Source organism: Indicator indicator, chromosome 20, assembly GCF_027791375.1.
Source record: "Indicator indicator isolate 239-I01 chromosome 20, UM_Iind_1.1, whole genome shotgun sequence".
Lineage (NCBI taxonomy): Eukaryota > Metazoa > Chordata > Aves > Piciformes > Indicatoridae > Indicator > Indicator indicator.
Window position 1 is genome coordinate 10,315,908 of NC_072029.1, and position 23,732 is coordinate 10,339,639.

At 40.5% G+C, this 23,732-nt stretch overlaps 1 protein-coding gene across 1 annotated transcript in view; it reads left to right on the forward strand.

Annotated features, from left to right (window-relative positions):
* The window catches only part of NRP1 (neuropilin 1), a 112,636-nt gene that overhangs the window by 61,199 nt on the left and 27,705 nt on the right, over positions 1–23,732 (forward strand). The window contains 3 exon segments of the mRNA XM_054390201.1: positions 17,441–17,596; positions 20,406–20,550; positions 22,262–22,593. Coding sequence (XP_054246176.1) covers positions 17,441–17,596; positions 20,406–20,550; positions 22,262–22,593 — 633 coding nt within the window.

Below are 23,732 nucleotides of genomic sequence, written 5' to 3' on the forward strand. Positions count from 1 at the left end.
AAGATATTATTAATAATACTCTGTGGAGTTTATTGAATGTGGAGATTGTAAAAGAAAGGAAGGGGGGAAAAAAAAACACAAAAAAACTCAGTACAGTACTTCTACATAATCTAAGAATCAGTGCAGGTGAACAGCTCACATCTCCTATTAGATACACAAAAAAGGCTGACTCCCAAAGGTACAAAAAAAAAGAAAAGGTCAGGAAGATTAATTCTTCTGCTTCCCACGTTCTATTGTTTTTTCAGTCTTCTCGGCACAAATAACAGAGATTTTGGTTTAGTGGAAAAGTCAATATTAGTTTAACATGCACTTAAAGTGGAATGCCCCAGTAAACTGAGCATGTGCTGTGTCACTAGCTGATTACAGTTAAGCATTAATACAGCATGGTGTTTTCATGCACTCAGATTTCACCTCAAAAGACCTATGTCCCCTCTAGAATATGTTACACATGAAAAAAGTTCAGTGGTCTCTGGCCTGTGGCTGTTCTTCCATGTCCTTAAACACAACATTTCTGAGCAAGATCAGCTGCTTTGGCATTGCTCTGTGAATACAGGAGAAATGGAGTAAACTTTCATCACCACAAAGAGACTCCTGGAGTGCAGGCAGTCTGCTTGGGCTTCTTGTCTTCTGTTTGTTATCAGGTCCACAGCTGAATGGCACATGATTCCTGAAGGGCTTAAAATTATTCATATGAATTACTGCATATAAATAATCTATGCTAGCAGACAAGAATAAATATCATGAGGTAAAAAACCCCACTGATTTGTCTCAGTTTTAGCTTGACTTACACCTCTTAGTTGTATCCTAGAATCTATTTCTGTTGGCAAAAGCTAAGAGAAAAGCTTGAGCATATTAGGTCAGTATCATTAATATTGAAAAGTTGTTCATATGTTTGAAATAGTCCTCCTGCTTCTGTTGTTTTCTCTAGGAAATGACTAAGTGACATATAAAAACAATGCCTTATTAGCCATCCATACCAATGTTCACATTGGTGTTTCCTGTGAGGTTTGCTGTCTGCAAGAAAGCTTAAAAACATGTTGAGTAGTAGTTAATAAAGGGAAGAAAGAGGGGGAAACCTTTCATTTCTGATCCTTGGCACACAATGGGACTCTCAGGTATCCTGCTTAGGGGCCCTACATATCCTGAGCTCTTGCCAACTTGGTAATCATGTATGAAGAACCTAATCAGACTCCAGAGTTGCAAACAAAATCTGTTGATCCTTTTTCCTTACTTAAGAATAGATGTTAAAACCTCCTCAGCCTTATCTAAGATCAAGGCTTGTTATTAATCATGGCCACTTGCAATCTATGGAATGCACATGGGAAAAGGGTGGAATGAATCAGAACCAAGTTCCAGCTGTTTTGTTTGGTCAGAGGGCTGCCATTTTTTCTTTGTTCCCTTCTTTTTTGCTGTCACTTACTCATTGATGACTGGGTAAGCAAAACAAGAGAGCTAGTCAAATCTCGTTCATGTATTCTGTGTGCTTATTAATTTTATTAAGTTATGATGAATACATGTATATATATATATATATATATAAATCCCTTCACTCAGAACTAGATCTTTCTGAGAAAAACTTTCAAAGAACTTTTTTTCAACCATTAACTTTTCAATAGCAAACACATAACAGAATCTAAGCTACTCAAGGGTTTATGTTTAAAACAGCTCAGGGTATCTCAGGCCTCCTGACCATGAATTTTTCAGCCTTCTTTGCCTTCTGCCATAAACCAGGGTGCTCAGGGGCTGAAACAACCACTGAGCATAATTTTTAGCAGCTTTACACTGCCTCCAGCTACCACATCAGCCAAGAAGCTGATGCTTATTTATATGCTGTACTGCTCACACCACAGCTCTCACCTACTTCACCCAGCTCCTGCTTTGGAAAAGGCAGCATGAACCATTTCCCTGAGCAGTCTAGCCCTAGGGTATCTCCTCCACTGCCCAGGGAGGGACTGGAAACCTCAAGGAAAACTTCATAATTGAGAAGCTAGGCTGTAGCAGCCTTTGCTACAGAGCTTGGTCTTGTTTGCAGAGCTAAGCCTGCAAAGTCTTGCTTGAAGACTAATTGCATTGAATAGATGTGGGCCCTTGTGAAGATGAACCACCATCTCCTACAAAGTCTTGCTGCCATTGGCAGTAAGCACACGTTGAGAGTTGTATCTGGATAAAATATTGAAATCCCATGCTTCCTCTGTACAGATATCCCCAGGAACAGATGTTCATCTCCATAAGAGCTTACAGACAAACAACCAAGGACGTGTAACTGATAAAATGCTCAGAAAATAACAGTTAGGAAAAAATTCATAGTATATGACAAAAGAGTAAGGCTCTTGCATATAGATTCGAGGTCACTTTGTTCTGCTTTGTTCTGTATTCTATTGTAAACTAGTCATTACCAGTCATTGAAGTACCTGCTTTTGTGCAGTGCAGCATAAATGGAATTTTCTTGCACAGTGCAGGAACTCTAGAAAATAACAGCTAAAAACAGTCTGAAGGATGCTGCAGTGCTGAAGCTGGAACTTTTGAAGTGAAAACTTCTGCCAATATGCCCTTGTCTGAGAGACAAAGATTTTGTATATGCCAGTATTCATTAATCTCTTCACAATTGCAAGTTTCCATACCTGCACACGTAGTGCAGCTGCTTAAAGTAGTTATCTCTGCTTTCCAACTCCTAATATACACAGCATATATATATATATATGATATGGGTAAAGCAGCTTGAAAATTCAGCTCCAAATTCTGATTTCCTTACTGCATCCTTTTCTAACAGAGAGGGAATACTATAATTCTCCTTTCCCTTCTTTTTACCCCTTTCTTCAAGGTTACTGGTTTAGCTAAGACAAAAGAAACAGAAAACCTTGGTTAAGTACCAGCAAAGGAGATTGGTATCTACAGAGGACAGCTAGAGGGCATGAGATATGATTGTCTCCTTTAAGGTGTTGACTGTCTTTTGGACCATTTCACTGAAAAGAATAAGGAAAATAGTCTTGGCTTGTTGTTAGTAATGGATTTGTACATGTTCCATCTGTGGAACACATTCTTTGGTGGAAAAACTAGATTGCTCCTTTGTGGCTGACAAGGTACTAACTCCTCTGTTCATCTAAATGCTGCCTGCACACCCAGCTCTGCTAAGCAAAGCTGCCTGTCTGTTCCTTTCCTCACTTATCTGGAAATAAATGTCAAAGCTTAACTTCAAAATACCCATAGCACAGGCACACCATAGGTCTGCACAGTACTTTCTCCATTTTCTTTTTGCTTTCAAACACACTTTTGAAAATCACTCAACTGAGTTGAGATTTGGGGCAATTCCATAATCAGAAACAGAGTCACTTCAGATTGAATTTCTTCTTTAAAAACACATTAATGAAGTTTGTGGATTTTCTAACAAGAATGGAATAAAGATAAGCATGAAGCTAGTTTGTTGTCATATGGGGTGTTATTAGCTCCTCAACTTTAAGCTCAGCCTACTTGTTTATTACACTTAAGCTTCACAGACTCAGCTCCCTTCAGTGTGAAACAGCATAGTCTAAAATAAAAAGTAAACCTTTAATTTAATGAAGGACAGGGAACTGCCATTGCAGCCTAAGTCATTGTCCCTCATTAACGTATCCTTTCACAGGAAAAATAGTGTAGTGTTTCCATTTCTGTAATCTGAACAACAAACATGTTAATAGGTATCAATTACCAGGCAGTGTCAGTACTTAGAGCCAGTAAGAAGGCCAGTGTGAGGGTTTCACATCTGGTTTTGGTGAAACTGTTCCTGTCTGTGGTATTTAAAATTTAAAGAACTCCTGTTATTGTGCAATTGGGAATCCTAGGGGAGCACAGCCTTAATGAAATCCATAACGTGCAGGGATTTTATGATTGCATTTTCAAGGCATTCCTTCAAAAGGGATGACTGATTTCTGCCATGGCAGCAGTAATTGTGTTTTTACAGAGTAGATTTAAAGTTTGCATTAAGAACAGCAGTTACCTTTACACTCATCTGAAAAAGTAACATCAAACCTTTACGTTCAGGGAACTCTTTGTGTCTTCTTTCTGAAGCTTTTGAGCAAGAGCCACAGGCCACTGGGCCTGACAAGCCCTTGTGCCTCAGGGCCACCTCAATGGGTCATGGCCAGCAGCCATCCAGGGCAGCACAGGGGATGGGGGGCAGCTCCAGGAGGAGCACCCAGCCCAATAGGTGCCGTCAGCTAAAAACACTTGAGCCCCACGTGTATGTGGTTTTGAAGGGAGACTGATTGCCTATTAGCAGGGTCACTGGGAACCTGTGCTATCATCAATCCTCATAATGGTGTGGGTTTGCAAACCCGCAAGGAGCAACACCTTCTGGGGACTTTTACTGCAGAACCTGTGTGTTTCCTATCAAAATGTTTCTTCTAATGCATAAAACACAAATCTTTACACTCCTGCCAAGCTGCATGACAGTTTCTGGGTGGTACAATTTTTCTCTTATAACACTGAGTGAGAGACCTCCAGCTTGCCTAGAAAGCAAAGCATCTTTGTTAATAACACAAGATCTAGAGTTCATATTATGGCTGGGGTTGGACAAAAGCATAAATCCAGCTTGAAGAATCCTAGCATCAGATGAAAACTTTGCAGCCATAAAACAAAAAGCACTGCTGTGGTATAAACACACTCTGCCAGTTGAAATTTTTTGTTCAAAAAAGGTTAACAGGGGGTTAACATAAATAGACACTGTACTTTGGTTTGGGTATTAACTGTCATCCTGCAACTGACATAAAGCCATACACTAAGATGAACTCCCTATTGTGTGTTCTGGCTAAAACGACAGAAACAGTTAATCCAGCACAAATGTGTACTGCTGGGTTTCTCAGCAGGGCATAGATCTGGCACCCAGTGAAAATGGCCTGAGTCAGAGGTTGGCACAGGGAAAAAGTCTGGTCACTCCCTCTGGCACCTATGACTCTTGCAGAGTATTTCTCTAGACCTCTAGACAGGTCAGCTCTAGGAATATCAGCTGATATGGTACAAAATTCCTCTCTGCATCTTGCAGCATTTAGGGATCTGGAGAAAGGCCAGAGAGAGGTAAGAACAGGCCTCCTCAAAAAGCAACCTGGGAGACCTCCCTCACCTCCCCTGATTGAAATATCAGTTGTTTATTTAACACTAACTCTCCCATTCAAGGAAAATATACTACCACTGATTTAAAACACCTCTATGTATACGGTACTTCACCAGAGTGAGAGGGACCTCTGAGGAGGAATTTTCCTTCCACATTTGTCTTCATTCCTTCACATTTGCTGTAACCTACGTTCTTTGTTCCATTGTAAGCAAAACCCAGAAGCATGCATCACTGATGTGAGCTGCTATATAGATTAGTACAGATTTATTCCTGTAGCACTTCTGAAAATAATTGCAGTTCATCATTTGGTGTCTCAACCTTTCATCTGTGTCATTGCTTATTTCCTTATCAGATACCCTCTTAAAAATACAGTCAGTGTTTACACATGCTGCTGCACAGCACATTTGCTTCACTAACAGGTTTATTCTTACATCAGGCAGCTGTGTAGGTTGACTTACTGAGCAAGCTTATCTAAATATTTCACATGAAAGCTCAAGGAAGTTCAAGTCAACAATGCCTGTTATTTTTATTCTTATTATTTCTGTTTCTTTTGGAGTTCAATATTGCAATGAAGTGCATCGTATTACTGCATAGAATAACATGAAACCTGGGAAACCTCAGCCTCCCAGTTCTCCTAGCCTTTGAAGGACTGCCTGAGAGCTGAAGTTCAGAGGCTTTGTGGCAGGGCTTACCCATCATTAGGGAGCACACTGACATGAAAGCACAAAAACTGTCAGTCCTTTGTCTTTTCTACCACTTCAGAATACAGGTCATGTATTTGGTTCATGTCATTTTACAGTTCATAACTGCACTCCAGAAATTTACAAAAAAAGCAGAGTGTGGAAAAAAGCTTTGTGTGGAAATTGTTACAGTTATCTTACAGTCTTAGCATGCTTTGCACATGGGCAAGGAATGACAAAAGAATATTCCTTTCTGGAAATCACAGCCAGTACAGACTGTGACACAGTACAGAACTGGGGTTAATTGACCCAGCTGGATACATTCGTACCTTTATTTACTGTGACATGGGAATAAATGGTAGAGTTTCACAAAGGCAAGTACTGAAATTAGACAAGAAGGAGAGAGAGAAATAAAAGGCCCCTACAAAGTATGAAAGTTTTTTTGATTATTCAAAGTGCTTCAAGAGCTATTTCAGTACCAGAAAGTTCCCAGCCACACATTTATCACTCTGGGAAAGCTGAAGGGATGCTCAGAGAACTGAGCCTTATTGCTCCAGAAGTGCAGGTGCAAGATGCAGTTTAGAAGAAAATCCTCTCTACCTCCCTCTGACTTGTTTCAGCACCAGCCCTAATACAGAGGGGAGTCCTGTGTGGCTTTGAGCAATCCTGCGTGCAACATATGGAGGAGCAGCAGAAGCAGAGCCCCTCCGAGTCTCCACTACCAGCCTAATCATTATAATAGTTTCAGTTCTTTCAGGGGATCCATTATGCAGAGATCTGAGTAGTTTGTATATAACTCTGTAATTACTTATGCATCCACTTCCCAGTCCAGCCCTGCATCCCCTCAACGGCTGCAAGACAGATGGCCCTTTAGAGCTGAGATAGAGAATTAAAAACGTGGCCAGCAAAAGCACAGATCCAGCATCTACTAAAATAATTTTGTGCATTTATCTCATTTTCACTAGTTGGTTCCAAAAGGGAAAGAAATTTAAAAATTTAACTGTGTTTTTAAACTAAATACCACAGGGCTCTTGTTTGTTGTTTGTTTGTTTTAAACGTCTTTTTCTTTCACTTTCTTTCACTGAGATAGAAGCCACTTTAAAAACACCCTACAAAATTATTTTTCTCTCTTCTCTCTTTTTTTTTTTTTTTCATTCACCAGGTTCATGCATTTGGCTTGACACAAAACATTTGTTTTTGTTTGGTGGTTTTCAAGCTGCCATCAAGCCAAAAAATCAGCTGTTTGTGCCAGATGGTTGCAGACCCTGTAGGGGCTGAGGCAGCCTTGCCCACTCTGCTACCAGGCACTGCAACACATCTACTCCACCACAGCCAGGGCTTTCTGCAGATGTGAAGGGAGATCTCTCAAAAGGAGATTCTTCTGAGTCCAGTAGAAATAAATTAATCTACAAGACTAGGCAGATGTCAAACTGTGGGTGAGGCAGAGCTCAAGGCTAGAAGTTAAATGACTGAGGGTGGTGGCTAAAAACACATCCTTGGCTGGGAACACACATCTGAGGCATATTATAATAAGCAGAGTTGCTGAGCTAAAGGTCTCTGTTCTCAGGGGGCCAGCCCTCAGCTGGAGATGATAGGTGTACTGCTGAGTGCTTTGCAGAGACAATTCTGTCCTGTAATTCACTCTTTCCACACCTGCACAGTAGTATGAAGCTGAAGAGTTCACGAGTCCTGTGGGCCCTTCACCATCCCAGCATCCATGCTCCAGCTTTTCTTTTGCTGAGCTATTATTTGCCTCCCCTGTCCTTGTGTCATCCTGCTTTTCTGGCCCACTTTAATTCTGCTCTGTCCATTAGGTGACATTTTCACAGCAGTAGCAAAACAGGTAAAAGTGGAAAGATAAATGAGATTTTTTGTTTTTTTTCCCAAGTGGTAAATACTTGCCCTTCAGAAAGCAATTTGTCTTCTCTCCACCAAAAAAATAAATATATATATGTATATATTTCAACAAGGAAATACTTCCAATTTTTGCTTTACCTCTAATATTTTTAATCTGTATTTTTCAAAAACTCTTTTAAAAGGCATCAGAGTAAACTCCATAGCAGTCTGATAAAACTTCCTAGCATAGAAAGCACAGTTGACTGAACATTCAGCTGGGGTTGGGTTCCTCAGCTTTCAGGAACAGCTGGCTGCTCATCAGAGAAGCACTGATTACACACGGCTTCCACCAACCAGCTCTACCTGTGTAATCTGGTCTCCCTCTTCATGGCAGCCTTCTGTGTTGAACACTTTGGGCCAAACTGATATGTGGTGTGATCCTCTGAAGCTGCTCAACAGATTAGTTTGTCCCATTGCATGTAAAACCAGGGTGTGTTTTAACTGGTCACATTTAGGTTATAGATGATTGCATTGCAGACTGAGGTGGCTTTCAGCCAGGAGCAGGCTCGTCCATTGCAAAGCCTATTACATTGAAGCTATGGGCTTGAAGGGTTGACATAGTACAGAACAATTTTTACATGCTCTTATCAGGCCATAAAAATTAACTGGTCATAGGAGTGTTCCCCCCTTTCATGCTGTGCTTAACTAAGAAAATACATCCTGTGTTTATTTGAAAAAGCCACAGCACTTACAAATCTACAGCTTTGCTCTTTGCATAGCTGGAAATGGAGGAACTTTTAAAGAGGCAGAGTGGATGTACACAAACCAGGCACCGTTAGCTGACCAAAGAAACCCTGGAAATGAAACCCCTGTGGCTGGAGTTTGAGTGGGCTTTGTTAAGAGAAGGGCAGAGCTGGGGGCAGCACTGGTTCTGAAGAAAACCAGTCTCCCTGGTTTGCTTTAGAATCAAAGGTGAACTTGTCTTGGTAGTCACCGGCCCACACCATGCCTTCTGCTGTCCTCTTTCCTCCCCCAGCATGGTACAAGAGCACCAGTCTCAGCAGTGGATCTTCCAAATCACAGCCTCAGAAGTATTTCACCTATGTATGTGTTTCCTCAGACCAAAGAAAAAGCAAAATTATCTTTACACGAATAGTCTTTGTCTCTTGCTTTTCACCATCCATTTGCAGTTACCCTCACCACAACATCTAACTGCAGCTACCCAACATTTTTCTGGAAGGTAGCAGAAACTCATATTTAAAAAAAAAAGCAGTGACTTGCTTGGTGACCCAGTAGTAAATTAAAAACATCATACACAATGTGTATGAAATAGAAAATCGAATTTTGGTGCAACAAAACTGACAGTTCCATTTAACAGAGAATAAATGAATGCAGGCTCCTGTGGATGACTGACTGATTTAAAGAGACTCTGCCAATTTTCCAAGATGAGAAAGCTGATCACAAGTAAATACATATATTTCTATGTGACACAGGTTATACACCTATTCCAGTTGCCAGTGAAATTAGGCTTAAAAGGCATTACATCTTAGACACTGGCACTTTTTCCTCATTTTGTTGCTATTTTTTATAGAAAACCCAAAGCCTGAACTTTCAGAAATACCCAAGTGTAGCAAATTCCAGTGGAACTCACTCTGATTACAGTGATGGCACAGTCAGATCTATCAATACCATCAAGGTGTGCTGCCTGAGGGAGCAGAGGTTTAATTCTGCATAGTGTACCATCCCCTGGCCTGCCAGCTTCCTACCAATTAGCAAAGGTATGCTGGAGAACAGGAAGAAGCAGAGGTTATTTCTGTGTGTTTACACGTGTACTACTGTGCTTACATTCAAAATACCAAAATGCATTATAAATTAAGTCCTTCTGACTGGGCTCTCATTTTAAAAGGACAGCAGCTGGCAAAAAAAAAAAATTGTTACAGAAAACCTTTATAAACAAAATTCAGCATTTTCCACCCAAAGCCCAGTCATTCACATGGGAAGCAGTCTGCTAGAGAAGCTTTGGATTACTTGTTTCCCATTTGTGCATTAGTTGCTCAGTACACTAGGGAAAAAGAAGTCCTACAATTATGTCTCTCTCTCAGAAAAGAGTGGTTCTGCAAGTATTGCTATAGAGTTTCCCTTTTCTATAGTTTCTAACACAAACTGGGGAAGGTTACATTCAAACTGCACTAAATAGTTGTCTTCATTCCAGATCAGAGGATTAAGCTCAGGTTTAAAATTAAATGTAAATTACAAATAAGTATTCAGAAAACGTTAATTAAAAGTATTACGTTCCTGACTCATTTATTGCTCAGCAAGGGCTCCTAAGTATCTTAGCTGGAGAAAGGGGCCATTCACATTCCTCCTTTTTTTTGACCAAGTCATTGTACATGTCTTAGGTTATCCATTTGCAAGTTAATGTAGTGCCAAAGCAAAGGTTTTCATTTTAAAGAAGTAATATTTCACAGCCAGATATGCTCCTGCAAGATGCAAACCAATCTTTTTCTAAAGCAGGGGGAGTTAATCAGCCTTTCTCTCTGCTGCCACAGAGAAGGCTCGAATGGCACAAGATGCTGATTACTTAGATCCCAGAGTCTATGGAAACCTCTACACGATTACATTTTCTTCCCTTTGTTATCAGAGTTTATTGTATCTTGGTGTTCAGGTTTTAAGTAGTTTTCAAGTTAAGAAATGAGTGAAGGTGGTGGTATTAGATTCTGAGTCTTCTGAATAGCCATCCTGTTACATCACAGCACCCTGTGAATGCCTAAGGTGGAGCTTGCAAAAGAAGCACAGAACGATTGTTCTCTGCCACTGCATGTGCGCTGGATGCATTTTGTACAATAGGGTGAGCCCTTTTCAGGGGAGCATTGCTTTGCCTTTGCTTTTAAACCAAACTCCTTCCAAGATTCACACTAAAAATATCACAGAGAGCTAATGTGCACCAGTGGCAGTGCTTCTGCCGGCCCACTCGCAGCGTTTCTCTTTCACATTTGATCTTTATAGTTTCCATGCTGGCGTGATTTGGTTTGCAGCGTGCTGGAAGTGTCTCAAGTTGAACTGCTAGTGTATTAACCTGCTGTACTGAGTCTCTTTTGTTTCTCTTTACCAGAGTGTTGCTTGCCAATTTTTACAACTACAGCAGATTTTACTATTCAAACAGAACCAGATGGAACACCAGTTCAAAGAACATGTCAGAATTAAATATTTCTTTTTTTAATTAGTTGCTTCTGATTTATGCAAAAAAAAATTAACATAAGAGTGGGAGAATGTGCCATGAATCCAGATGCAACACAGCCCACACAAGCATTATCTTTTCTCTGTCAGAGACACAGAGGTCTTTTCTTTAGTTTTTTTTCTTGTCTTTTCTTTTTTCCTCCTCATTTCTGGATTTCATTTGTCTTGCACTTTCTGCATCTTTTCCTTCTTGAACCAGCCCCATAATGATGGCTGAGGTTGTTTTATGTGCATCAGTCCTACTTTTTCAAACATTATCTTCAATTTTCTCTTGTGGAAACTAGCTCATCTGCCTTTAAAAAAAAAATTACTGTACTCAATACTGCAATCCCAGCATCAGTAGCTCAGTACAGTAGCATCCTTTCAGTACATTCTTTGTTCTCATTTGGGGGAATCTTTATGCTTTTGTTTTTTCTGCTCAAAAATTAAAAAAAAGGGATTGGGCAGAAGGTGAAGACTGTGAGGAATATTTCAACTGCTCAAGAATGCACATTTCCTTTTTGCTTCCAAGCTTTCCTGTTTCTTTGGCATGGCTGTTTACTCATGTTCACTTTCATGATTCCCCTTTTTTTGCCAAGTCACATAAGCATCAGTTCACCAAAGCACACTGACTGAAGACAGTTGTTAGGCACAGACTAGAAGCTGAGCCTGTGATGAGCTGCTTTCTCTTCTGGAGCTTTCAGGATGTTGTTGTCAAGGTCAATAAGACAGACTTCAGTGACTAGGAAGAGATCTTACTAACAGCAATATTTTCTCCTCACTTTCTTTATGGAGCTGCCACTAATATCACTGAGAAATTCACACAAAGATCTGAGATGGTTTACAGTCTCAACTATTTTCCCTCAAACCCAAGATGAATATTTACACCCTGCCATTAATCAAGGAGTTGTGCTCTTGTAACAACTACTCATTTCAAGGACAAAGACTATTGGAAGCAATTTTCCAGCCAAATTAATCAGACTATTTTCAGAACTTCTACTAGAGCCTGTGCCATTTTTACTTAGCATTATAATCTTCTTTACCTAAAGCTCAATAAATAAAGTAATTAAGTGATTAGTTGCATATGCATTGTGGGGGAGCATGATTGGCCAAATCAAGAGCAATATCCAATTAAAAAAAAAATCAACTCTTGCTTAATTAAATATTTGACAGAAGAACAGTGAAGCATCACAACTGCTAATCTGACTCAGAGCACTCTATGCTATCTAGGGAAATGACACAGTTCTCTAAAAATATTTACTTTGGTATGTTGTGTCAAGTGATGGATTATACAGTTTTTCAAGCCACAAGAGATGCCCACAACAAAAAGCTTCCTGTTGTTAATCAAACTCCAGCACTTTGTCCTTTATTTTCTCAGGCTGTTGAACAGACCTACAGTAGGAGTGTCAGAAGCTGGTAAAACTGCTCCCTTGCTACAGCTCCCTCAATGGCTGTATTTTATTTAGCAAGGCAGCTTTTCATTTTGAAAATAAGTTCTTCCATGCTATGACATGGTTATGGATGACGACAGGAAGTTACAGTATTTATTTCAAGTTGTGTGTTGTTCTCTACCAGCAGTCTACTAAGATTTGCTACATGATGCATTGTGCAGGGCTGAATGTTATTCCTTTTCCCTAATTGGTCTCTAATAATATGCATATGCTACCCCTTGCATATTTGTGTCTTAAAAACGTGTCACCCATCCACATTTTTTGAGGCAGTAAGACAGTAATGAAATTATTTTTCCTGGATGCTAAATGATCCCGCAGAACAAATAGAGAGGAAGTCATTCATATGTAGGAACAGATAGTGTCTTGCAATATGCTTTCACAGAAAAGAAATTGATTTTAGAAGTAGGAACAACTGGGCCTTTTTTAACGTGAAAATTTCTCTCCTGGAAAAAAAAAATACACACTTGAGATCTTCCTTATTTCTTTTAAGTTAGGGCCCCATTCCTACAGGCAAGTCTGCTTCTAGTTTCGTACTTAGGAATAAAGTCACTTTGCAGCACAGGCAATTATCAAAGGCTGTGATTTTGGATAAGGCCTTAAGGCATCATTTTCCAAAAAGAGATACACTTTTAAATCTGAATGAAAGTGAACAACATACTGCAGCTAGTCAAAGCTGGAACTCTGGCCATGGAAATGAAATGTCAAGATTTCAGGTTTGGAGACAGCTGTCTGTCTCGGATCACAGCCATACAGCGTGCAATAACGTACAAAATCGCTTGCATCCTCTCAAATAAATACCAGATGCTTGTTTATCATCTGAGAAAAGTTGAATGTCAAATAATTGCAGGGAAAGGCATTTGATGTTCACCTTCAAAAGTACTGTATTTCATTGCCACCTCTCTTCACAGTTCATTTTAACGTGAAACACAAGTCCATGAAACGAAAAGGGCAAGATGGCCCAAACCAAAAGATAGTTGTTAAAGATGTGTATTGCTATCTGAGCTGAAGGAGACTGGATTTAAGACCTCTGTGGAGAGGACATATTAAGTTGACTGGAAATTGCACAGACAGTTGCACTCCATAAGCATAAACGTCCAAAAAGCATAAGAATTCCAATCTGTTTGGTGATACAGCTGTAGTAGAGCTCCTGCCCTCTGCAATGATTCCTCTGGGTACCATGGTACAGAAGATCTGTGACTTAGCACAGCTAAGTTTTGGTACCTTAGGGTTCCAGTAGTTAGTAGCAGTTCATATGATTGGACTTCAACTCTGAGCAGTGGATGTTGTGCACTATTTTGCATTTTACAAAAAGGAAAGTTTCAAAGGATACTGAAAAAATAAACAAAATACATCACAAAGTGATTAATGAAGGTGAGGTTAACAGCCCCTTAGGATGTGTCATGCAGTTTCCAAGGTAGTCTTCTACACAATTTATTTTTGTCACTTTACTTAGAGAAGATGATTTGTACATTTAGAGCTTAATTTACAAACGTATTTAGGCACTGCAGAGCGGTGCTCAGTGTTGCAGTTCTGTTTTTATGCACCTGGAGAGGAACAATTCTTCTCCAGAGGACACTGTGGAGAGCTGTCAAAGGGAAGAAAATGCCTTAAAGCTCTCTCCTGGATCTCTTCACTGACACAGAGTTAGTACTAAAAACTCCAACTCTTCTGCTCTCTGCTGCTTAGCTCCACTTTTCTTGTTTGCACTGCTCACTTCTCACAGAACAGTGGTAGAGAAAGGTTATTCCTTTCTCCACTATCATCTTGTGAGCAAACACCCCTTGAAATGCAGCAGGTCTGAGGTTACATTTTGCTCTTGCAAGGCCTTTAAAGCTGTGGGAAGCAGCTGAACACTCAAGCCATCAGCCTCCAGGTCCTCCAGGAGAGGAATGCTGTTGATGTAGTTCCAGTTTTCAAGAGGCATATAAAGATTTGCTGGTCTGGAGAGAACACATCTATGTGAAGAGATGTTCTCCCTCACACCAAAAGATACCTGCTTCCTCCTGTACTGCCACTGTAGCCAGGAGAGCTAATGAGCTTGCCTCTTACCTACCTATAAGGCAGTAAGTTAGAGGTCTTCTCAGAGCTGTTAGCTTCTGGCAGGAGAAATTCCACCTCCCTTTTGAATTCTACCAGATTTTAGGCATGAAGGTGCATGTCTCTATCTTTTGTGTATTTAGGAGTTAGTTCTGGGCAGTGGGATGGGTGCTGTAGGATATTTGGTGTCCCAGGAGTTAAAGGGGTCAATTGAAAACCAGCACTGGGAACAAAGCAAAACTTGGGGGCCTGAAGTTCTTTGATGGGACAATCCTGAGTAGCCTGAATGTTAGCTTAGGCATCAAGTAATCAGACCTTCCTCTAAATCCCCCATGTTAAATTTTAACTTGCCTTCAAATCCCTGGAACTCTTGTAATAGGCCATTGCTTGACTGTATGCACAATGAAGTACTTACTGTATATTAAAAAGCCCCTACTAGAATCATTTCAAATCAGTTGGAATGGTACAGGCTTGGGACCCTAATCATTTCAAAACTGAAGAGCTGTTTCAAATTGTAAGAGAAGCAGATCATTTAAATAACTTAGCTCTGCACTCCCTCAGACTTCCAGATTTTCAAGTGCACTTCAGCCTGGAAGTGAATGTGGTATTGGACATAACTCAGTGCAGCACACTTTACAATCAGCGGAGTACAGTTTGGAGAGCATTTGAAGTTAAGCTGAGATTGCTCAGTGCAATGATGCCCAGATTCCCCCATTAACTTTCAGATTGCAACAATCTAACATCTGAGACTCTCCAGTTACTTTAAATCACTTGATTGTTTTTGGAAGGTGGTGCTGGGATTTTCTTTTTTTTTTTTTTCCCCTAAGACTGATTTTTTTTTTTTTTATTATTATCACAACAAAACAAAATGTCACAGTATTTCACCTCCATAAAGACAAGGGCTAAAATCTTACACACAGACTTTACCAGCCTTAAAAACTGGGGCAGGGGCTTTGCCCTGAAAGCTGGTTCTATCTGTGGGACACAAGGCTGCTATTCTTGTGCTGGAAAACTTCAAAATGCCTTGTGTATGACATGGGCATTGAGAGAGCAGCCAGTCTGTCCTCAATAGCACTTCCTTCAGCCTTTAGAGAGAGAATGCAAAGCATGTTGACTTAACTGCTCCAGTGCCTTTGGATATATGACATACATCCAGGAAAAAGGATGCCTGTGGGACACAGGGAACATATATTCTGCGGCCTACGTACTTTGGAAATAATGAAAAAGCCTAAGATGATAATGGGGCATTCACTTCAAGAGAGTTAATTCAACCTATTTTTATCCTAAAAAAAAAAAAAAGTCTGGATGGCCGAAGTTTAGGGGCAAAAAAATTTACTCTGATTAATATTTTGTGAGTAGTATCATTTTATATTGAAATGAAATTATTTGCTTTAGGAAACAAAGAGAAGGTTCTAGCTGCAGAGAAAGACCATGATGAATTTTATTTTAATTGGTTTGTTGTTAAAGCTAAAGAAAGGCTGCAAGGAAATTGCAGGTGTTTCAAAGCTGTGGTCACCAATCTGCCTGTCAGAAAGTTTTGGGCCTGCTTTCAGCCATTTGGCAGCTGGACTTGTGCACTGGGACAAAAAACTGCTTTTTCCAGCAGAACTGACTTGAGTAGCTCATCATCCTTCTCCCAAACCAAGCTGACACATATGCTGTGCTGCCACATGATGGATGCGATGAGCAAAGAGACCTGGGTGACAAATAAATAACTGAGGGAGGGAAAGGTTAACCTGAAGCCCTTATCCATTTGGTTGCAGTGTACCTTCATGAAAGAAAAAGAGAGGATGCATGAAGGAAAAGGCCTTTAACACACATTTACGTTCACAATGTAGCATTCAGTTCTCCAGCATGTTCAGAATGCCATTACTTTCTAATAATCACTACATTTGACACTTGGAGTAGAATTATTGCTCTCATGCTAATGCTTCTGTTTCCTTCAAACACATGCTACAGTACAAGAAACTCGTTTGTTTTTTTTCCCAACAAAATCAGACAGTGATTCATAATTATCTTGTGACTAACTAAAACACCACGGGATTCTTTTCTCCTCTTCTGCGTGCAAGTGATGAGCTCTTGGGTGCTAGCTGAACTCTTGTTATCATTCCCTAAGTGCATGATTTTGATTTCATCCCAACTGTAATACTGCAGTCCTCAGGGCCATTCAGTTCTCCCTGCATGATGCTCCTCTGTATTGACAATGTCTTGCAGCTTTGTGTCCTCAGCAAATTTCATTAGCACCTATGCAAGGTAGCTAAGGATTAAGATTGTTCAGCAGACTAGTCCTTGTGGAACTTCTCTAAGTAACTTCTCTGATGCTTCCCACTCACACTGATGGGAGCTTGTGGTGGGTTGAAAATTCCCTCCCCCTCAACATTAAATTTGCCAGACCAGCTCAGTTGGAAGCAAATGAAAGCTGTATTTACAAGCAAAGCTGCAATCTACAATGGAATGCAATGAATGGGTACAAATATACAATATTTATAATATTTACAATTAACAAACAGCACAAGGAACCCCCTTGGCCAAAGACCAGGGGAAGCTAATAGCTTCTCCTTTTCCTGCCTTCTTCCCTACCCCCCTGTACACAAGGGACAAGAGACAGAAGCAGAGAAGTTAATACCAGTCAAAACATTGCAGCCAAGGTCAAGCAGAAGCCAGATAGTATCTCACAGCCCGAGGAAGCAAGAAGAGAGAGAGATTATTTCAGAAAACAAATCTTATGGTAGATATCTCTCCAATGGGATTGTTTAGAACAATCATTATTTTCCTTTTTACACCCAATACTGATTTATTTACATTTTACTACTTTCTGTTCAAGATCTGTGAAAAATTTTAAAGGCATAGCCTAAAACGACCGCAGGTCTCTTGTACCACAGAGGAACAATAATTCTCTGGTATGTGAGTAGCCCTCCTGGCTAATAAGACAAATGTTCCCATCTCCTGTGATGAGTCTGTTTGCAAATAAGGAGACTGTGGCTTTGTTATCATCAACACTGTGCTGCCATTTCCTTCATATAAAGTCCTTACATCGTTGTAAAACATGGGGGGTGTGGAGGGAGTGTCGCTTCTGCAGTGTTGTTAGGCTCTGACCCGCTTGTCCTCACGTCCCAACTCCTGTGTTCCCTCAGGTAGATCTGGGCCTCCTCCGCTTTGTTTCTGGAATTGGGACCCAAGGAGCCATCTCAAAAGAAACAAAGAAAGAATATTATCTGAAATCATATCGTGTAGACGTCAGCTCCAATGGAGAGGACTGGATTACACTGAAGGAAGGAAACAAGCCTGTTGTAAGTATTTCTTCTCTTACCTGCCTTCAGCCAATTTGGTTGCTATCAGTTGTTACAGAAAGAGGGATCACAGGTTCGGCTGGGTTGCTCAGGGTTAAAAATAATCCCAAATCCAAAAGATAGCTCTTGTCTCAATAGTAATAGGAAGTTGTGAATCCAGAGCCTAGAGCAGCTGAAAAGGGTGCAAGGAGCTGCCCTGTCTGTTGCACCCACCATAATTAGAGTGGTTTGGGTCTTTTCCCTGGAGTGTGCTACTGTTTGCAGTTTGACAGAGATTTTCTGCATGACCTTGAGGTAAACATTATGGGGAACCTTTAAAAAAAACTACCTAGGTCCCTTATCTGCAGTGGGGCTCTGGATAGACAGTGTACCACTGCCTCAGCTCCCCACACCATGCTGTCTTGCAGGAGTGCTAGCAAGTCATGGCATTAGTAGTTTGTTAGACTTCCAGTTTCTCAGTGCTGAGAGTCATACAGACAGATAATTAGGCACATCTTTCCATCCTTACAGATTTTTATCACCTTTCCACTTAGCAGCAGCTTTGCTCTCTGTGACCTCCCAATTATTTGACACTAGAGGAAAAAAAAAAAATCTTCATAATACCATGAGCATAAAGCTCATTACTGAGAAGTCAATTCTGCTCCAACTCTCACAGGAATAGTCCCAATGAGGCTGTGCCTCCTTTCCCACCTCACTTAAGATGTGCTAGGGAGCAACATCCTCAGAGGCTGCCAGGGGCTGATGCAACTGAAGAGGTTTTGTGGTACCTCCCTTCAAAACAGCTTTTTTGTGACCCTTCTGTGAAGACCCAGAAGAGCTGTGTAACATTAAACACTATCAAGTGTAACCATATCTAGCTCTAAATATTTGGTTACTGGTTTGTTCCCGATTCATCTGTAAGGGCCATGCCAAGTCCACTACATTTATCTAATCAAAACGGTAGCAGTGTTTAACACATACATCTCTCTTCTTTGAAGCACTTTATAAAACAATAAATAATGAACCCTGAATGCTTCTCTTTGACAGGTATTATCCTGGGTTTACAGAGAAGGAACTTTAGAAGGTCAAATGCCACAATGTAGGCACTGTATAATGATACAATAACTGACTTGCCCAAAGTCACAAGAGGAGCCAACACTATGTCTCATATGAGACACAGCATTTCCTGGCTCTGGTTCCTCTAATCAGAACAAATGCCTCTTTCAAAATCAGACCATGCCTGATTTTCATTACCAACTTTAATTTGTAAACTTTCCAAGAGTGTGTTTTACATGACTTTCTCTTGTACGTGTTTGTCCTTCATCAGCGAGGACTCTAATTTGTTCAAAGAGTTTATTAAAAAAAAATCAGGTTTCTAAAGTGGCAATATTTTGCTGTTGATCAGAGCAAAATCAAAAGCTGTTTTCCCATTGATCAGAACAAAATGAAAAACTATGCACCTGTCCCCCTCTGATGTCTTTATTCAAATTAAAAGCTACTGAAAGAACAACAAAAGAAGGCAGCCCCAGATCTCCTCAAGGCAGCCTCCCACAAGGGTTGAACTAACCACACATAAGGAGCTGTGGACTATTGAGGAGTCATTTGTTTTCTCAGCCAGATGCAAACCTTGAGAAAACTACAGCAGGTCGTCCCAGAGACAAAAAGTCACCAGGAAGAAAAGCAGCTCCATTTAAAACCTCTTTCTAGACACAAAACTCCTATATTAAGTTACTTGAGATGTGAGCCTGATGAGTTGACAGCTGTGCAGTCCGAATTATTGCAGCTACTGCAAGTAACAAACAGGAAAGTAGGCAGAGTGTGTAAGAAATGGTAGAATCTCCCATAAAAGGAGAGGGGTTTGTAGCCATGGAAAACAACAGGAAATTGGTCCTTTCTACGTGAGGAAAAAGCAGAAGCAGGAAGCTGAATCACCTTCTTTGGACTGGAACATTGCAAGTTTTCATCTCTGCTAGGAAGAAGCCCGTCTGCAGGATCCTCAACATGAAAGAATAGCACAATCCTGTCCCTTCTTGTGGAAGTGTCATTGTTCATCTAATTTGCCTGTTAGCCTCAAGGGACACAGAGAAAATCTTAGAGCCTGTTTTATAGATCTTAAATAGACTTCTACCTCAGTATGCAAGGAGAAAGTCTCAAAAGGAGAGTGAAAAACAGAAGGTGGACAAAGCAAGGTTTTCACAACGCACTCCAAAGCTCTTAAGCCCAAGGACAGCAAAATATTATATGTTTTTATCCTAACTGCATATAGAATTGTTACGGGGTCTAATTGAAATCCAAACCTCCGATTTGGACCTGAGGTTCTGTACCTTTTTGCATCATTCTATACGTGGACAACAAACAAAACTGTCCTAAAGGAGCACTGAGTGATTCTTCCAGGACACAGCTGTCCTTGAGTGATAAACACCAGTGTATGTCATTCCTGCATATGGATCCAAGCATTAGGGACACCTCACTATAGTCAGGGGGTGGACAGACCCTTACTACAGACAGGCAAGCTCCTGCTCTCAAGAGGGCCCTGAGCTCTCCTGGTCTGCTCTGCAGTGTTAGAGTGGGTTATGGGGCTCCGCAGGTGTCAAGGTACTTTTTTAGTATCATTGAAGCCTTACATCTTTTTTTCCTTACAAAGCAAAGCTCATCTATGTGCAACAATTGTGTCAGGATTTCAAGGAAATACTTCCCCGTGCAGATCTCTTGTCTCGCTCCAAAATAACCCTGGTTAGACCTCGTATTGTACCTAGCTGTAAAGCACAGAATTACAAACACAGCTGAAAAGAAAGCCTAACACATACATACTTTGTCTTTCCACACAAAGGTGTTTCAAGGGAATAGCAATCCCACAGAGGTTGTTTATAGAGCTTTTGCCAAACCAGTTCTAACACGGTTTGTGCGAATCAGACCTGTGACTTGGGAAAACGGAGTGTCACTGAGGTTTGAAGTTTATGGCTGCAAGATAACAGGTAAGGCTGGGGAACAATTTTAAAAGCAAGGGAATTCATTCTGCCAATGCTGTGAGGTTTATTTTTAAGAGCAAAATTAATCTTAACTATCTCCACTGTGGTGGGGAAGGGGAAGGGGAAGGGGAAGGGGAAGGGGAAGGGGAAGGGGAAGGGGAAGGGGAAGGGGAAGGGGAAGGGGAAGGGGAAGGGGAAGGGGAAGGGGAAGGGGAAGGGGAAGGGGAAGGGGAAGGGGAAGGGGAAGGGGAAGGGGAAGGGGAAGGGGAAGGGGAAGGGGAAGGGGAAGGGGAAGGGGAAGGGGAAGGGGAAGGGGAGAAAAGAACCCATTCATCTCGTGTTATTTGAATGTTGCTCTAGCATTACCTTTTAGGTGTTCAGCTTCACAAAGTGAAAAAAAAAAATCTCAGATTTAATTACTTTTCTTGCAACTATTTTGCAGTTCCATGCAAAATACCTAAGATACACAAACACTTTGCAAATTCCCATCTTGTTTTTCCTTCCTAACCCTCAAATCCCTCTCTCTCATGCCTGCTATTTTCTAGGTAGCTCTCAGCAGGTTTTGCAAGGAACAAACATACATAACTATATTTAAAAAGCATTGTGAGGTACAAAGACTTAGATCTAAACCCAGTTCAATCAACTAGATATATACAGTCAGGTGCCTGCTAGTGATCAGTATAGGAACATAACTACTTCATATCAGACAGTCCAAAGTGCTTTCTGAAGTACCAGCAAAAGGAATTCATTATCATCAAAGCACTAACATAGGGAAATAAAAAAAAAAAAAAAAAAGCCATAAGCAGAGAATTTCAGTTTTAGGATTTCCAAATGAAGGCATTTGTATCTGTAAAATAAAAATACAAGAAATTATAGATTAAAGAAAATGTTTACAATCTAATATTTTTTACAAGGATAGTTTTCAGAAAAATTATCCAGCATTAAATAGAGTTCATTGGCAATAATTTTTAATAGTTCCAGGTTTGGGGGTTGGTTTGGTTGGGATTTTTTCCTTAAGGTATTTCTTTAACCTTGAAAATGTTTCTTAGGACTGGTTTCCATACAGCAGGAAGATAAGATTGCTGATTACTGTGCTATGGAATTTCAGGTCATTCTGTGAAATCTTTTCAGATTAGATGAAGGTAACATTAGCAGAACAGCTGATAAATTCTAGATTGGAAATTTTCATTCCTTGCTAAAAGCTTTTCCTACTTCTAATTTATATTCATCTGGGACCATAAAAGAAGCAAAGCCTGAGAGACTGAAAGAATACAACAGAAAAAAACTCAAGTACAGCAATGAATTATATTTTACAGAATGTATTAAATACACCCATTCTGAATATAATCAAAAATTAAGTAATCTGCAACCAGCTTTTGGCTGATTTTGGAGTCTTTCTCTAGGGAAATAGTCACGAATTCAGATGTGACCCTGCCTCAGCCAGAAGAATAGAAAACAAGAATAGCGTAGTATTTTCTGATCCTTTTGGTTCCCATCAAGCCAGAAATACTTGTGGTATTTTGGTACTTCCTGCCAAAACTAGGATGTGCAAGCCTGAACAAATGAAAATTATATACAAATCTAAAGACATTAGTTTGGATATGAGAAAGAGCTAAGTAATTGCTTATGGTAGTTGAATCGACTGACATGTCCTGTTTCAGTGCTTGTTCAGAACAACTAGTTCATTTATTTGCTTGGATATTTTTTTTCTCTGTAGATTACCCTTGCTCTGGGATGCTGGGTATGGTGTCTGGGCTCATTCCTGACTCTCAGATTACTGCATCTACTCAAGTGGATAGAAACTGGATCCCAGAAAATGCTCGCCTCATAACAAGTCGTTCAGGCTGGGCACTGCCACCAACTACCCATCCATACACAAATGAATGGCTTCAAATAGACCTTGGTGAAGAAAAACAAGTGAGGGGCATAATTGTTCAAGGAGGCAAGCACCGAGAAAACAAAGTATTCATGAAAAAATTCAAAATTGGCTACAGCAACAATGGGTCAGATTGGAAAATGATCATGGATTCCAGCAAGAAAAAGATAAAGGTAAGGAGGAAAGCTCTGCACTAAGAAAAGCTTCATTTCACCAAAAAATGTTTGCATTAAATTTCTACAAGCCTAGAAAAGGCACACAGCTGGGGTGAAGCCAAGCAGGAGGACTCCTCAGGCAACAACCCTGAAGGGATGCTGTAGGACTGGTCCATGCCTGAGGGCAGGAGCTGGTCTTAGGACACTTGCCTCTCTGAGCGGCAAAGACTTTGTTTATTCAACAGCTAGATCAGACTTGATTTCTGACAGGGGTGGCTGCAAAATCCTGTGCAATGGTAATAAACACCACTGCCAAAAAAGAGTATTTCCTTTACAGTTTTTCTACTTTAAGTGAAAGAACTTTTCTTTTGCTTCCTTTTGCATGAGAATGCTTTGTTACTCAACTCAGTGTGGTACCTGTTAGATTTCTGAACTGCCTGTAGACTGCTTTGAGGGCTTCACAGGCTTTCTGTAGTGGTCTGATCCAAGTACCTCTAAAAGTGATAGAGTTTTTGATGTGTTATCCCACCCCAAGTGAAAAGTAAATTGTACTGTTACAAGTGCAGCATCTTGAAAGGTGCTTGGGAATAAAGGGCAGCTGGTTCATAGGTTCAAGCAGAAACTGCAAGATATTTAGAGAGGAGGGCCACATGGATTGCTGGGTTAAATGCCAGGGAAAAGAAAAGTAGCCCAGAAGAGTTTCTTGAAATGTGCCCTTTTTTTGTTTGTATAATTTTCAGGGCATGAATTGTGCTAAGTGTTTAGCTTATTTACCCCAAATTCCATTTGTTAAGTCTTCAATCCTCTGTGGTTATCAATGCTCACAAAGTACATTTTTACCTCAAAAGGGACAACCCTTTTTCAGTCTTCCTACCCTGTTCCTTGAGGAAGCCAGTGGGTATGTAGCCTTGTTCACAAACTGGTGCTGCAGTACTGGGATGAACAGGGAATTATAAACAGAAATGTGTCCTCAAAAGGCAAATCAGTGTGGTGCTTGTCAGATGGGACTCTGGAGAGCTGCTCCATATCTCTTCTGTGGTAGTCTGAAAATTAAATGTAAAAGCTGTGTCGCTATCTAGACTCATCCATTGGACAAACCTGTGTTTCCTTCAAGGAAAAGCTGAGTGGGCCCATGGATGTAGCTTTTCCAAGCACAT